Genomic DNA, 18563 nt, shown 5'->3' on the forward strand with positions numbered 1-18563 from the left:
GCTCCCCCTCAATTAGATGTTCTGTGAATTCCTTCACCATCTCACTGACAACTTTCCCAAATATCTTCCTAAGTTTACTCAACCTCTGTATAATTTAAGCTTCCACATTTGTTCACCTCAGCTTTGCCCATACAAATGTTGAATTGCAGTTGTCATAGTGAAAATGAAGCTGGTGACAGAGTTTGAGAGAATGCATAAAAGGAAAAGGTTAAGAGTAAATGTAAGCAAGATTAAGGTAATGAGGTACAGTAGGAAGACAAGACAGGATGGTTTGAGTTTGAATGGGGAGGGTATGGGGGAAGTGGAGTGCTTTAGGTACCTACAAGTAGATATGGCAACAGTTGGACCCATGGGGATGAAGTGAATCATGGGAAAGGAAAGGGGGCACAGGTTTGTGAGTGATAAAGTGTGTGGAAGGATAGGTTAATGTATGTTAGAGCAAGGATGGGTATGTATAAAGGTATAATATACCCAGCATTGTTGTGTAGACATGAGTCGAGTTTTAGACACAAAAGAAGGGATGAGGCTGGACAATTCGGAAATGAAATGGCTGAGGACAGTTTTGGTGTGAGAGGTTGACTGTGTGGATGACATTGTGGTAGGTAAGAGTAGTGATGAAAAGGTTTTGACATCTGGAGAGGATGTATGAAGAGAGTTTATGTGGAGGGAGAAAGGAGAAGACCAGAAAGAAATAAAGATAAAGTAAAAGAGTCTCTGGGTTACTGGGGCCTGAACATCTAGGAGGGTGAGAGGCTTGCTTGAGATAGAATGAGTTTGATTTATGTGGTGAATGGGGTGCAACTTGTTGATATTGATTTAAACCAGGTCATATGGAATAGTGTTTGGTTGGCTCTGAATGGTAAGCTTTGGTTTCATGACTTTAAATGTGAGCTAGAAAGGGAATGTATGCAGTAAGGCAGTTGTTTGTTTGTGTCCTGACACTGTTTTGCTATGGCAGGAGATGAAAGGAGGGAACTTCTCTCATATTTGATTAGTTCTTGTAGATTTATCATTAAATATTTCAGTTATCTTCTCATTCCTCACCATCTCTTATGAAGGACAGTAACTAATGATGCAAAACATTTGCTGAAAAATTTTGTTTGTTTGTATGGCCATCACAATTATTCTCGTTTTGGCTAGGATTGTTGTAGATCAGGTGATTAATGAATAGAGTGAACCCATGACCTTTGTAAATGAAAGGATGGAGAAACCCTTACAAAACTTTTACCAACAAGCAGAATTGTGAGAAGCTTTTCTGTTTATTTGAGATGTTTATTTTTCAGTTTTCAATTTTTTTTTTTGAAAGGTTTCTGTCATGGACAAAAGTCTACATCAAAGCAGGGCATGAACTGAAAAGTAAAGAGGACAATGAAAGAGATATTATCCAGGTCCACAGGATTTGGTGTTAGAGACCAAAATAACTAAACAATTTTTATGGAAAGATTAGTTTATTGGTTTGGCTGTCACAGAAGTGAAAATCTCCATGTACATGCCTCAATAGGTTTTGTAATTTTTCTCATGGATTTTTAGCCGTAGCATGCTGTAAATGGGGTTCTAACACAATGAAACATTATTTGTAAGATTAGCACTATAATAAATCATTTATTAGAATGAATGGTTTAATGTGGAGTGATGCACATGGCATGAATAAAAGAGGTTTTGATGGAAAAATGGAAGGGAAACTTGTTTGTAGATAAAAAAACATTGCAGTCAAGGAAGACAAAAATAACTAACCCTAGTTAGTTTACTTTCATTTAAGAATTAGATTTTGCATACTGATGTACTGATAAGAAAATGTTTTTACTTCACTTGAGATGAATTACAGTTTAAGTGAAGTTTATAGACTTTGGTTTTTTGTAGTATTCTAAATTATTTTGAAAACATCATTGATATTTACCCGTTAAGGATAGAGAAATATTTGTTTGAATGTGTATAGTTATTATTTTTCATTTTTTTTATTTTGCTTTGTCGCTGTCTCCCGCATTAGTGAGGTAGCACAAGGAAACAGACGAAAGAATGGCCCAACCCTCCCACATACACATGTATATACATACATGTGCACACACGCAAATATACATACCTATACATCTCAACGTATACATATATATACACACACAGACATATACATATATACACATATGTACATAATTCATACTGTCTGCCTTTATTCATTCCCATCGCCACCCCACCACACATGAAATAACAACCCCCTCCCCCGCATGTGCGCGAGGAAGTGCTAGGAAAAGACAACAAAGGCCACATTCGTTCACACTCAGTCTCTAGCTGTCATGTGTAATGCACTGAAACCACAGCTCCCTTTCCACATCCAGGCCCCACAGAACTTTCCATGGTTTACCCCAGACGCTTCACACGCCCTGGTTCAATCCATTGACAGCACGTCAACCCTGGTATACCACATCGTTCCAGTTCACTCTATTCCTTGGACACCTTTCACCCTCCTGCATGTTCAGGCCCCGATCACTCAAAATCTTTTTCACTCCATCTTTCCACCTCCAATTTGGTCTCCCACTTCTCCTCGTTCCCTCCACCTCTGACACATGTATCCTCTTTGTCAATCTTTCCTCACTCATATTATTAATCATTATTTTTTTCATGTATTATTGTTACTAAGAATCTAATCATCTACAGCTTAAGGAGTTTAGCCAGCAGAAAAAGATATCTGCCATAAGCCATGACACGCTCAAAAAAATGAACCGTGTGATTGTTAATGTGGTGAATAAGATGAAGGAGATTGGTCATGCAAACATCATGAAGCGAGGCAAGGCTCCATTGGAGAAAACCATTAACACGTTAAGAGAACGGTTCACAGCCCTTGGTTTACAGTTTGACAAAACTTGGACAAATTTAGAGGTAAGGAAACATGTTAATTTTCTTTTCCTTTTTCTCTATCAGAAATGCTTTTTTCCACATTAGAATCATGGTAATGAAAGTTAAATCTTTCCCAAAAAATTGGCTGTCAGTCATCATCCATTCAATATAACGTAGTGGGAGTGCTCAGAATATTTGTTGAATTGTATATTTTGGTTTGACTACACCACAGATGAAGCATCATCTCTTGTATTTACTAAAGAACAAGATTGGAAAGAAGGTTTGCCTCTATGATGTATCCATACAACAGAAATTATAGAATCGAAAGTTAAAACTTGCAGTGTAGAATAGAATTTTATTTGCCCTTTTATTAGCTTTTTTGTTTTTACTGTGGATAAGTTATTATTCATGGTAAGTGATATAAGAAAATGGCACTTTATAAACTTAATCCAACATTTAAAAGTACTTGCATAAAAATTCCATTTTACCTTATGTCTGTAGCACACAACAGATTGTTGTGTTAGGATAGAGGTTTTTGATGCATTAGTATTTAATGAGTGATTTCTCTTTATGATAGGCTGAAATGTCTGTAGAGTTGGAAGATCAGGAATTCGCTACCAAAGATCACGATGAAACACCAGAAATGCCTATACTAGAAAAGGTAGAGGCTGTCCCTCAAGAAGAAGTGGAAGATAGTGAAGAAGATAAGGAACAGGAATTTGTAGACGAAGAGGAGGACGAAGTAGATGAAGCTGTGAAAGAAGAGCTGGTAGAAAATGAGGAAGAGGAAGTACCAATAACTTTTAAGGAAGAAGTAGTGGTTGAAGCAGAAACTGAGGAAGTTGTAGAAGTAGTAGGAAATACAGAAGCTAAGCATGAACAGGTAGAAGATTATGAATCAGGGGTACCATCTGCAGGTACTACCAAGCCACAGGAGCAAGGAGAAGGAAGACGAGGAGGTGGAGGAGATAAAAAGAAACTACCAGATAACAAGAAAAACAAGGAAAATAAAAAGAAGAAGGAAAAAGAGAAGGAAAAGAATGAAGACAGTAAACACCTGAGATCGAAGAGGAGTAGAATTAGTGAAAAGGAGAAAAAAAAAGAGAAAAGGGAAGCACAGAAAAAAGAGAAAGAAACTCAGGAAAAATAAGAAATGGAATGATGAACAAAATGGGAAGGATAAACAGCAAAAAGATAATGCCAAGTCAAAAGATAAACACAATGGACACAGAGATAAAGAAAACAATAAACAGAACCACAGTCATAGAAATGAAAGAAATCAGAAACCTCAGGGGAAAAATGGTGAACACAGATATTACAAGGGACAGTATAACAGATATGATAAAAAACACTGGTCTGATGATGATGATGACGACGATGATGATGATTATGAACATAGATATGATGCTCTGAACTTCAAGAAAAGACATCATGATGATGATGATGATGATGATGATGATAATGACAGGAAGAAGCATTATACAAAACATCATGAAAATGACAGTGATAGAAGAAAAGGATTGATGCGCCACTGGGAGAAAACACCAAAGAAACATCACCATAGGGAATATTCTGGGCCCAAGAAGGCATTTATTCGACGACATGGTAAGAATCACACACACTATCATGGAGAGTGGATTAGTAAGAGAGCAGCAGGTCGGGAGAAAAAGCGTAAAGAGGAGCAAAAGTCTGATTGGTTGTTTCAGCGAGCAAAGGACAGAAGGAATACAAGGGAGAGTGAACGAAAGGCAGATTGGCAATTTGATCGAGCACAAGGAAGGAAAGAGATGAGGTATCATGATGAGTATCAAACAGACAAGTTTCAGGACCATGACAAATATGGTCACAATAAATATGAGAAGCATGAAACCCATAGACGTTATGTAAGGTTTGATGATGACGACGACGATGATGATGATGATGATGATGATGATGACTACCATTACCAGCAGGAGAGAATGAGAGGTGAACATGAGTACCCTAAAAAGAAAGGTCATCGGGAGTGGGTCATTCCAAACTTCAGTGCAACAGGAAAAACATATTACCGTTAATCATTATGGTTTAAGTTCATTATAGCTTTATGCTTATAAGCCATTAATTAGTGTAACTGAACTAAATTCAGGAGCAACATAAGCTTTTGCCACTCAGAGAACCCATTAGCATGATTAGAGTAATGCTTCCATTTTAACAGTATAAGATTCCATTGAAACCAGATTTTGTTCAGTAAAGTTTTGATAAAGTTCCTTTCATTTATAAAAAAAATTGCTTTTGTGTTACATTTAGGATCTTGTTTGTTTTGATGTATGATAGTGTTGTTTGCTTTACGCCCTCTTTATCTGACAAAAGGAACTTCAGTTATTTCATGGCAACTATGTAAGCAAGGTAAGTGCTTACTGTTCTCTATACCTCTGTAGGAATCATATTTATCCAGCTTTTGTTTATATATTTTGATAGTATACTGAACATCTTGTCTGGTTATTGCTCATTACCCTAAGATTTCTTTCCCACTTTGAAGATTGAATTCCTAAGTTTCTGATGATGCAGAGCATGTGAAGTAATGATATGCTATAAAACTTGAAATGTGTATTAAGTGAATTGATTTCTCCAGTCTCAACAGTTTCAAAGTAAGTATTCTAAAGTTGTCAGTATTTACTTGGGGATATCATGAACTGAAAAGATATGAATGCCTTTACTCATGATATTAGCATTCATGAGTTCACTCTCTTAAGGTATTTCCAGTGTAGAGATAATGCTGATCAATATCTTCATTGATACAAGTCTTCATAAAAGGAGCAGTTTAAGAAATAGTATCTGTGTGAATTGATTATGATAACTGTAGATATTAAGTACATAGCTGATCTTATAAGAGATGTAAGGCTCTGTTTTGACCCATGAATTATTATTAATGTGTATTTGTTAATGAAGCATATGTATTAGAAATGTTTGATCAGTAACAGATGTGTCATGTTTGACTGAATCCTTAAAGGAGTTAATTCTAATAATTGAATTTACAGTTCAATTGCTAAATAGTAATTATACATGAGTGTATGATATGTGCTGTATGTCATGTTTGAAGTTATCAGTTTCAGCATCTGTCAGATCATGTTCATTGTGTATGTGTTACTATTGGTGGACATCTGGTTAGCTGTAAGTATTTTTGATATGTGGATAATTCTGGTTATTATGTGCTAAATGAGCTTTTGATTTATTTAACATTTTATTACATGTGAATTATACATGATGGATGTTTTATTTCATGTAGATGACTCATTTTAAGCAAATGCTCCTTGTTAAGTGTTTTTTCATACTGAAATGATTGGTATTGTAATATTTATCACATAATTGATTACTTTGATTGACAAATTACGTTCAGATGATTCATACTGAGGGTTTGTATATTCAACTTGTGAATATTTAGATTCCTGAATCTGTGCTCCTGTGTGTTGTTCTCTCACTTGACTCTTATTTCTAAACTTCATTGTTTTCATTCCAGATGCCTAAGTCCTCGATGCACTTTTGTAAATAGTAAACCATAGGGGAAGGAACATTTTCCTGCAAAAGGTGCGTTATATGTATACAGCAATAGATGACCCAAATTGACCTGGGCTCATAGATCATTCATTTTATAAATGTAGTTCTGTAGTGACAACTTTTCAAAGTGTTTATTAACCCATTGGATTGTTAATCTTTTGACAGTTCACAGAGCTAGGTAAGACAAGTTAAAGACTACTTGCTGGGTCTTTACCTTCATTAGTCTGTTAAAGTCGGCTGTACTATTATCAATTGTAGCTTGAATTTCCATTTGTCTGAAGTGATATTTGTTGTGTGAGGTTGTATTCTAAAAAAGAATTCTTGATTGGATGGTTATCTCAGTACCTTCTCAGTGGCATCATAGGCATCTGTTAACTAATGATTCAGCAAGCTTTGATATCAGAGGTATATTAACATGGGCGTCCGCAGGATATACTTCAGAGGGGGCAAAGGATAGAAATCTAGGTTTCTTTTATTAGAATTGGCAAGTAAATATGGTAAGCATTGTGAATTTATTTAAGAACTTTCAAACGCATATGTATACTGAATGAATAAAGAACGACAAATATGCAATATTTCTCATGTGTCTCTTTTATTATATCATGAAAAACATTATATTTGTTTAAATGTTTCATTGTACAATTCTTGGGGGCAACTGCCCCCTGCAGACGCCCATGGGCATCTAATACCATTGTGGTAATCCCTTTACCTAATTAAGAATTTTTTTTCTAATACATCTTGTGGCTTGGAATAGTTTGTGCTGTGAGAGATTTGCACTTATTGGTAATCCTGCCTATATTCAAATCACCATGCACAAAGTATATTAGTTATTGTTGACATCCATACCTTCCAGTAATACAGTACCCCATTTTCACAATTGCATTTTCTTACATCTTCCTAAACAGATCAATCCTGGGGTGAAGTTTAACTTGCATGATTTTGCATTTCTTCATTGGTTATATCTCTAGATTATATGAAGTTATGTTGTTGGTCTTCACGCTTACAAATGGTAACTAACTCCTGTGGCCAGGAGTAGCAGCAATGATGGAACATTTTTTTTAAACTAAAAAATGTAGATGGAATAATTACTGAAATTATTTTAACTATGAATTTGATGCAACTGTTACATGAATTTCTTTTATAAGAAAATTTTTTAAACAAATTTTAAGCTGGAGTCTTTCTTGTTAAGTATCTTTTGGCATTTGAAAATGAAATTAAAAATGAATATAATGGGAAATATTTTAGCTTATGTTTAAAGTATTTATACAAAAAATGGTACATTGATAATGTGATGTAATGAATGCAGTTGGTCTGTAATCTTGGTAATTGATAGTTATACTTCAGAATATTTTCGAAAGGTCATTACAGAAATAATGACCAAAAGCCTTGAGTAAGTATTTAAAAGCTTTCAGTAATCCATTTCGTACATGTTATGGAAGTGCAAGGCAATTTGTTACAGTATGCATATGTATAGTTTAAGCTAGTCATTCACTCATCATTTGTACAGCTATTATGAAATCACTGAACATTATCTCAATAAACTATACCCATATCCATGAGTCTTATTCCAAGAAAGATTGTCATCATATTCGTCAGGTGTATTTGTTTCATGACAGCAGGCAGAAATCTTTAAACCTCCTATTCAGGCTGCATTTAGACATCAGTTGAAAGAAAAAATGGAGGTATCACCAATGCTTGTAACTTTGCACCATTAATAAACCAATGAAAAAACATATCTAAACCACCACAATATTTTCTAGGCTAGCAAACAGGTAGCACCAAAACACCTTTTATGTCTGGTGACCAATGAATGGTTAGAATACCTTTACAGACATGAATAAACAACTTGTACAGGCTATGATACTGTATAGATTGGTTATGTAAATACCACATGCTTTCATCGTACTGAAATAGGTAATGATATTAAATTTTGTGCTGCTCATATTTTCGGTGTACAGTTGCCTTGATTATTTATGATATCTGGAAAGACCTCTTGTAATGTAGCTGTGAGATTTCAGAATAGTAAAGAGAACCATTTGGTATTGGTCTAGAAACCCTAGTCTTTGAGTTTACTGTGTTGACTGTAGGTCAGTGTTTCAGTGATGGCAGAGACATAGAAAAGCAATAGGGCAGTCTTTTACCTAACAATGATACAGTGAGTTGCATTTAGAGGGGGAGACATGAGAGTTGCCCAAGGGCAGTATTTGGTTCCCTTGTTGAGAGGTGCCATAATGAAAGTCAGCTGGCTTCATTTGAAAATTTTTATCAACAAATGATTTACAAGTTTAACGATACAAATGAAAAAAGAAAACTGTGTAACAAAGTGGTTTTTTTTTTTTTTTTACATAATTTCAGTACAGTGATATTCAACTCCATTAGCAACTGTTTGAAGATTTCAAAGTTACTTTTGTAAGACTGGAAGAAGATAGTACCTGAATTTATTTAACCTTGGCTGTTTGTACAGGTTTTGTACTTTTGTACCCAGTTGTTGAGTGTTTTCAAGTTAGTTTTGTCTAATGAACTTTGGTTGAAATATCAGTTAATCTTTAAAATCATTGGTCAAAGAAAGTTTATTTTTCTGAAAGACAGATCAATACAGAAAGCAAACGAATGATACATACAAACATAACCTAGGAGGTAGATGCAGACGCTTTGAGTGATGCAGCTACACTCACCTCAAAATGTGCACGAAATTGCACGTAATTGGAATCCATGATCCTAGAATATGGCATGCAGAATGAGTTTGCTTACTCTAAGATTTGCCACAGATATGACAAATACCACATCTGCTGATTGAGAGACGGGTATAGATTCATGTACCCATCACCTTTGCTGAGACAGAAACTGGCTACTACTTCTTTTTCTTTTCCTGTATACTTGATAACCATTTCTTGTATTAGTAAGGTAGTGCCAGGAGCAGAGGAATAAAAGTCACATTTGCTTACATCCATTCTCAAGCTTTTATTTGCAATGCACCAAAACCACAGCTCCCCATCCATAACCAGCCCCCAAAGACCTTTCCATGATTCACTGCAGCAGCTTCATATGCCCTAGTTCAGTCCATTCACAGCACATTGACCCCTGTATACCACATCATACCAGGTCACTATTCCATGCACACCTTTCGCCCTAATGCATGTTCAGGCCCTGATCACTCAAAATCTTTTTCACTCCATCCTTCCTTCTCCAATTTGGTCGCCTCCTTTTATTTGTTCCCCAACTTCCGACACAAATCCTCTTTGTTAACACTAACTCAGTCATTCTCTTCATATGTCAAAACCATTTCAGCACACCCTTGTCAGTTCTCTCAACCACACTCTTTTTATTACCACACTTTTCTCTTGCCTTTTTATTACATACCAATCAAATCACCTCACACCACATGTTATCCTCAAACATTTCATTTCCAACACATCCACCCTCCCTCATTCATCTCTAGCTATTGCCCATGCCTCACATCCATGTAATAATGAGACTATTATACCTTCAAACATACCCGTTTCTGCTATCCCAGATAATGATCCCTTTTCATCCATTCTGTAGTGCTCCCAGAACCTTTACCTCCTCATTCCCACTATGACTTATTTCTGTTAACATGCTTCTATTCACTACCATTATCACTCCCAGGTATCTGAAATGATTAAATTTCTCCAATTTTTCTTCATTCAAAATCACTGATCAACTAACCTATCTCTCATCCCTGTTAAACCTAATATCCCTGCTTTTCATATTCAACTTCCTCCTTTCACACACACTTCCAAACTTAATCACCAACTTCTACAGTTTCTTACTCAAATCGCCAACAGTACTGTATTATCAGCAAACAACTACGAATTTACTTCCAGGTACACAAAAAATATAGCTCTGTGGTTTGAATACTCTCCTTTTTCCCCATTCCCTTTACACAGTGGCACTGTACATGCTTTCATCCAACCCTCTGGCCACTACTATACTACATGAATTTTTAATGTAAGTAATACAAGAAAGTACAGATGTAAAATCGATAAAACAGAGGGAAAAACAAGATCTGTTAAACATGAAAAGAATTGAATTTAGAGAACAAAAAAAAATGGCCAGGAAAACAGAGGAAAAAGGACATCAACAGAACAATAGACATATTGAAAAGTAACTATAAATGGCAGAATATTTGATATGGGAACAATGTACTAGCATCAAGTAGGAATTTGAAATTGTACAGTGACACAAACCAACACAGAAAAAAGTATGAAAACTACAGATAAGAACAAAGGAAACCAGCATGAAATGAGGACCAGAACCGTTATTGGCCATAATGTACAAGCTACAGTAGGTCAACGAACCACCAGAATGATTTTTAAGTTAGAAAAAACTATCTTGGCAAAAATGATGAGAACACCCGAGAATTTAAGTGACAAAATCAACACAACTGGAAGCAGACTATCTCCAAATGTGAAAATGACACTAGAGTTGTCTTCTACTAATGGCCTCTTTAGAATGAGGTGCTAAAGGTTAAGAAGGAGCATTGGAGTTCACCAGTAATGGAGACTTTTTCCATGTCCACTCCCTTGAGGGAGTTCCCAAAGGTAACAGGCATCAGAGATATAGATAAACAGAACAGAACGACAACATGGAAGCAGTGACTGAGGGGAAAAGAACAAAATCCACTTGAGGAAGAAAGAAGAAATAGAGAATCCTTGGAAAATGATGCATGTGGATATACAAAGCTTAACATCCACAATACATACACAGTGAAACAAATGCAATCAAACCTGAATATGCTCATTCCTAGGTTCTTTGCAACAACACTAAACCCACTTAGCCCAAACTGACTCATAACCAACCACCATCTTCTGTCTAGAAATAAAAAAGCTTACCTTTTTTCACACTTTAGCAACATATACCTACAGGTAACCTCTTCTCCAAAAGATATAACACTGACAAAACATATACACACCGTAATGACCCAACATCTGCCCTCTTAACCTTATCTTAAACCAAACATACACCTATTTGAAACTACGTGTGGACTATGCTTTCTCTTTTACATTCTGGAAAGCACTCTCCCTTTTTATTTATTATTGCCTCTGGGTCCTTTTTTTTTTTGAAAGGGTCACGGTGTTACTTCATTATTCCAGAAGTGGAATAAGGTTTTGAAAGAAACCTAGATAATTCGTTCCTGATGAACCCAGGGTTAGCAGTTGTGTAATTTGAGTGAGAGCAGGGAGGACCTGTTCTTACTCAAGCAAGTTGTAGTAAATGATTGTAGGTAGATTCTCTCTATCCCTTCAGAGCTGATTCATATAAGCAACAGATAGATAATGGTATGAATCGTATGTAATGCAATTAATTTATTTGTATACAACAATTTATTTTAAAGGTATGAGTTGATGGGCTGCAGAGAATGTTCCCATCTTTATCAAATATAGTGTCAAAGATAACCTAATGATAATGGTCATGATTGATGTTGATTGTGACAATGATAACCTGTGACAAAATTATGAGGTATGAACATTTTTCTGCTTTTTCAGAAAATGACGATGACAGGCACCTTTTCCAAGACATGAAGTGACTTGTCCAAACATTCAGAGAGATTAATGCAAATGGTTAAGCCTCATTGAAAAAGGAGTCAGTGAAATGAGCAAAGGTATTTTATCTCTTGGAATTTGCAAGTAAGACTTTTTCTTGTAGTTAACCCCTTGAGCACGAAAGCATGACCCTTAGGGATGATAGTCTGCCCTTTGACCTGAGCCATTATCAATCAGGTCTGAGACCAGGCTATTATACCCAAGGAATATAACATCATGCATAAGTGTCACATTGTCAGGCTCATTGGTCACACCATATCATTCAAATGGTTATCATGAACTACAAGATGGACAAAAAATTTTACCCACCATCGCTTAACTTTTGTTCAGAATGAAGATAAGAATTTATGCGGTCATTGGTATCTGGGTCATGTGATTATCATATTTTGAAGAATAGTGACAAATACTCTTTCTAGAGTAATATTTATGAATATAAATGTACCTTGCATCTTAGATCTTGCAACCCCAGGGCATCTAAAGTGCTCCAGAAATGAGATATATCCAATGGTTAGGACTTTTTCCCAAGAGAAAAAGAATCTTTTATTCAAGGCCCTCAGATAAGCGAGTATAAGAAAAAATTGTGGCAGGAGCCAATTTAATCTCTTTAATGTTTTGTAGACCTGATTCTCAAATCATAAGGAAAGACAAAAGATGGAGAAGAATTCCACAGCTTTCCTGTACGAGGAAAGGTTTAGGTATCATAGTTCTTAGTCCTCGTGTGGCTAGGAAAAACATGCATGCTGTGGGTCTAAGTCAGAACTTAAGCAGATAGCTCAGGAGAGGGAAGCAACATTGCAGTGAATGAAAAAGGACAATCGAAGAGAGGTAACAGCAGGAGTGGTCGTGGGTTATAAGGCTTTTGATTCCACTCTAGCAAAGATGAAACCTCTTTAAATTTGGATTAGCTACTCACAGGTTAGATATTACAACATATAGACAACACTTCCAGTTTTTGCGATGTAGATTTTGTTATGTTCAGTATGTTAGTTTTAGAAGATAGAATGGAGGATAGTTATTCCCAACCTGTTCATGTTATCACAGGGCTGATGTTGTGAGGTGAAGTATGGAGCAGTTGAAGAGTGGATGTTTACTGTGGAAATTGCATTTTGGGAATGTGGGGATATGTAACATGTTGTATTGGTGTTTGTAATGTTGAAGAGATGGATGGTGTCCAGGGTGTAAATATACAACTGTGACATGTTTTTCTTGATCGTTGTATCAGATGATTGTATATCTGATGGAATGGAGTTCATGATAGAATTGAGGAAAGAAAGAGAGAGGGACAGGTGACTGAAGTCTGAGCTTTTTTTATTTGTGTGTGAAGTTTGGTGGGTGTTTGTAAGGTATATTTGGGTGTCAAGCATGTAGAGATGGGATTTTAATGGAAGTGCATTGTGCAAGTGTTGAATATTTGTGGTTGCTAAGCAACCAGTGATTGTTGTGAGTACTGTGTAATCTACTGCTATTTTATCTTTGCCTTTGAATGAATTGATGACAGAATAGGTGAGGCTTAGTTTAGAGTTGTGTGGATTACAGTATAATGTTTCCAGAGCAATAGTTTTCAGCCTTTCTTCAATGAAGGTACCTTAAATGCATTTATCAGATTTCATACCACACATGCTTCATAATATACTCCTTAAACTTTATCTAAAACATGTGTTATTGTTGGGATTTTTTTATTTATTAAAGGCACAGAACTGGCAGATTTATGCAAAAATTATAAAAGAAAAAATATTGTATATTGTAAAAGAAAGAATGTAAGCATACTATCATCATTTATAAGTGAAAACCTTTGAGGTACCCCTTGGAGATGTCTACAGGATTCCAATTGGAATCTGTTATAGAGAACACCCAGATATTCTTTTCATGTATAACCCTTTATGAGTTTTGTGTTGATGTTTGTTAAGTGTTATGTGTGATACCAAATATGGTTCGGGTTTTGATGAGTTTAATTGGTTGTTCACTTGGAATGATGTGAAGGTGCAGGATGGTTTTGTGTCTATCATAGGTTAAGAGGGTGGTATGGATTTGTGTAAGGATGCAGTCATTCAGTTCTGTGAAAGCTAGTGTTCTGATGCTTGATGTTGTACTGTTTGTTTATTGTTATTTGTGTAGTGCTTGAGCTCACCAATGTAATTTCCATATGAAAGAATTTCAACCCATAGTTTGTATTGGGCAGAAGGAATGGTTAACTCAATTGCAGAGCCAGAGGAATTTTTATAAGTGTGGCCTTTGTGGACAACTCTGCCTTAGTAACCAACTTTGAACTTAGCCAGTCATTTTTTGTCATTTTAATGCGGAGAAGTGTCAAGTATTTTTTGTGTAAACGTGTCAGAGGGTGGTGTCACATGCTTTGCTGATTTTTTGTTGCTAGTACTGTGTAGAAGGGGAGCTGTGGCTGTTTGGAGCCATTCAGAATGTGTTGTGTTAAGTTTGTTTGTTGTGTTGTAGTGGTATGTTGGATGAAAGTGACATGTTTCGGTTGACTTGTGAATTAGTGTTTTGTTGAGTTTGAATATTGATGATAGCAGTGATATGAGGCAGTAGGAGGAATGGGAACTGTAGCTTAGAGGGTTTTAGGATGAGTATTATGTTGGCAGGTTTCAGCTTTTAGGATTTTGTTGTAAAATCAGATTTGTCTGAAGATGTCATTGAGTATTTGGATTGCTAATGGGCAGTAGTGTTGTATGTTTGTTGTATGTATGTTGTAAGGGCCTGTTGCTAGGGACTTCTTTAGTTTTTTTATTTACTTATGATTATTGGTAGAGGTAAAAGGGTAGTTGAAGCACTTGTGTAAGAGTAAATTTTATAGGTTTTTATGATTGTCCTGTTTATGAGTGTGATAGGTTTGTAGCTGATTTTATAAGTGTTTCTTGAAGTTTGGGTGTAGAGTGACTTCTCAAGTTGTACCTAGAAAAGGCAGGTTTGCTGCTTGGCTATTGTCAATATTAGGCGAGTTGAGTGGTGTCTCTGTCAGGTGCTCTCTGGATTACATCTGAGATGAAGTTTCTTTCTTGTGGGTTATGCATGTTGCTTGAAGAGTTTTAATGTTCTGACTCATTTTGTACTTTTATTATTGATGACGTGTTTGACTTTATCGGAGTGGATGATTTACGTTAAGTGCAGTCATGCCAAATCTCTGCAGTGTTTTATTATTTCGGTCATGGCAGTGAGATATTGATCGTTTAAGGTGTTATGATGTTCTGTCATATGTTCCTTTATTCTCAGAGCCATGATGCAGATGTGTTAGGTTTTAGCAAAGCAGTATGCCTATCATACTGATATAATTCACATTTTTCTGAAGTTTATAATCTTCATCAAGGCCTGAAAATTGGTAAATTGGTATGTTGCAGGGGGTAATTAATCTGAGTCTTGTTGTTCTGGTTGACAAAGAGGCTGACTTTTATTGTTCTTCTAGTATATGATGAGGTTCAACCTATCTTTGGCATTTCTACATTTGATGTTTGTCATCTTTAAGATTCTCTCATCTGTTATGCAGAGATCGTATGATTCCTGTGACACAAACTGTAACTGGTCATGATTGTACTCTGATACAAATATCCTCCTTGTTAACCTCTCTTCACTCATTCTCTCCATATGTCCAGACTATTTCAACACACACTCCACAGCTCTCTCAACCACACTCATTTTATTACCTCACCTTTTTATTACCCTTTTATTAATCAAACCACCTCAAACCACATATTGTCCTCATACATTTCATTTCCAACCCCTCCTCCCTCCTCTGCACATCTGCATCTATAGCCCATGCCTCACATCCATGTAATATTGTTGGAGCTACTATACCCTCAAATATACCCATTTGTTCTCTCCTAGATAATGATCTATGTACATACTATTCAATGCTCCCTCACCTACCCTATGACTCCCTTCTAGTTCCATGGTTCCATTTGATGCCATGTCCACTCACTACCAGATAACTAAAACACTTCACTTTCATATTTTTTTTCAATTCAGACTCACGCCCCAACTAAACTGTCACTCTACCTTGCTAAAATTTGATAACCTTGCTTTTATTCTTATTTACTCTCAACTTCCTCTTCCCAGTTAATCCGAGAGTAAAGTAGAAGCGCCGATGATAGTTTAGAATCTTCATTGTAAATCTAAAACATAAGTAACACAGCTGGCAAGAGGATTGCAAGAAACCATTACTGAATATTGTTAGTAAATCATTTGAAGCTCTCCTGATGTATTGTTTTAGGTGTACACATTCTGCATGGCCAATCTTCCCCTCCCTGTTTCATCATTTTGTTCCGTTGATTAACTCCCCCTTTATATGTGTATTCAAGATTGTGTACGAAAAACATCTTTAAGTAAGATGTGTTGTTTGGGTTGTAGGTATATCAACGTCAAGCTACATACCGGAAAATCCTTACACCATTTTCAAAGAATTAAAGATAATTCAAAGATGACATTCACTATGCATGCGACCCATGCACGTAATAGTAGTAACAGCGATGCTTGTACTCTGCTGCTGATATACCTTTTCTTATAATTTTACATCCCTCTATCGTACAGGTGTAGATAACTTAACTTGGTAGAGGAAAGATGGACATTTTCATTCAATAATTCCAAGATAAGCTAAACGGGACTATGGATATTGATAACCTTTGGGCCAGACTTAGGCTAAAGGTGGCCCGCGGGGCCGGATCCTGCCTTCACAAGGTTAATCTAGCTCGCGAGGTTAGAAGGAATCGTGAATGAAAAAGAAAAAAGAAAGAAGTTATGCCGAAATACGAGCTGACGCACTAATGATTGTGAGACGAAGAAAGATGAGTGAATGGTATAGGTCAGATGTATTCGGCAATGTTAACCCGTCAGTTTGTTCAGACTCTGCCTGGGATATACAGGCCTTGGATGGCTCTATGAGTGCGTCCTATACTGTAGGGACAAGGCCAACCATTGTTTCCCAGCTTGATCGCTCGTTACAGCTCAGGCCCTTATTCCTGTGTGAATTAGTATATCCTTGGGCTCATCAAAGACGCGAAGGATGTTCGTATATTTGTGAACAGGAATTTTCGCCTCTAATACTAAACAGGTTGAACCAGTTGATCAACAATGACAGACAAAACAGTCCAGTGCTCTTCATTGCAACCCACCCCAGATACCCATAAGTGTTCCAAGAGATGGGTCCTCACGAATGTAAAACTCCCTCGCCAATACTGTACAAATGGGTAATCAGATTACTCAAGGCTGACAAAGGCCGTCACATATCCCTCCGTCAGTAGATCCATAAGAGGATATTTTCTTGATTTTTATGTGGATTCTTTGTCATATATATATAAATATATATATATATATATATATATATATATATATATATATATATATATATATATATATATATATATATGTGTGTGTGTGTGTGTGTGTGTGTGTATTAAGTGGGAAGCAGCTACAACTTTTAGAAATATCAAACATTACTTAAAGTCTATTGTTCAGCCTTTATATCTTTTGATACTTTATGATTTTTCATCATATGCATAACGTCATATTAAGAGCTAATATATTTCCATATATGCAAAAGGCTTCCGTGGGAGAGAAGTGTACAAAATAAATTACGTGTGCGCTTGTTTTGCTTTAGGATTATACATTTGAATAACCTGACATTTTACATGAATGCTACACGTTCTCCTGTCAAAGTGAAATGGGTGAGGGGGAGAAGGCTCTGGGAGCGATGAAGAATTTGTGGAAAGCGAGAACGTATCTCTCTGGGAGGGCAAAAATGGGTTTGTTTGAAGGAATAGTTGTCATAACAATAGTATAGGGTTGCGAGGCATGGGCTTATATAGATAGGGTTGTACGGAGGAGGGTGGATGTGTTGGAAATGTTTGAGGACAATATGTGGTGTGAGGTGGTTTGATCAAGTAAGTAATGAAAGGGTAGGAGAGATGTGTGGTAATGAAAAGGATGTGGTTAAGAGAACAGAAGAGGATATGTTGAAATGGTTTGGACAGGTAGACAATAAGTGAGGAAATGGTGACAAAGGGGATATATGTGTTAGAGGTGAAGGAAACAAGGAGAACAGGGAGACCAAATAGGAGACGTGAAAAAGACTGAGCGATCGGGGCCTGAACATGCAGGAAAGTGAAAAGCGTGCACGGGTTAGAGTGGATTAGAATGATTTGGTATACTGGGGTTGACGTGCTGTAAATGGACTTAATCAGGTCGAGTGACGCCTCCAGGGTAAACCATGGAAAGTTCTGTGGGACCTGGCAGTTGTGGTTTCGTTGCATTACGCATGACAGAGAAAGGATATGAGCAGATTTGGCCTTTCTTTGTGTTTCTGGCAATACCTTGTTAATGCAAGAAACGGTGATCAAGTATGAGAGAATATATATATATATATATATATATATATATATATATATATATATATATATATATATATATATATATGTGTGTGTGTGTGTGTGTGTGGGAAAGCGTAATTGTCTGATCTTTGTTTCTTGCTGTCCGTCAACCGTAGCACTCGACGAAAGTATGTGTATTAGTCTGTTTGTTGTACGCAATTTCCTCAGGATATCTTTTCATGTGGTGCAAGTGTCATTACGGAGGTGATTTCTGTGTCTGGCATCATTAGGAATAAATTCTTAAGAACGGTATACTAAAGTATTG

General features: G+C 36.4%; 1 protein-coding gene across 1 annotated transcript in view; it reads left to right on the forward strand.

Annotated features, from left to right (window-relative positions):
* The window catches only part of LOC139766231 (uncharacterized), an 80076-nt gene extending 72164 nt beyond the window's left edge, over positions 1-7912 (forward strand). Inside the window, 3 exon segments of the mRNA XM_071694565.1 lie at positions 2650-2871; positions 3407-3976; positions 3978-7912. Coding sequence (XP_071550666.1) covers positions 2650-2871; positions 3407-3976; positions 3978-4880 — 1695 coding nt within the window. The 3' untranslated portion in view covers positions 4881-7912.
* The last annotated feature ends 10651 nt before the right edge of the window (positions 7913-18563 follow it).

Source organism: Panulirus ornatus, chromosome 57 (assembly GCF_036320965.1).
Source record: "Panulirus ornatus isolate Po-2019 chromosome 57, ASM3632096v1, whole genome shotgun sequence".
Taxonomy (NCBI): Eukaryota; Metazoa; Arthropoda; class Malacostraca; order Decapoda; family Palinuridae; genus Panulirus; species Panulirus ornatus.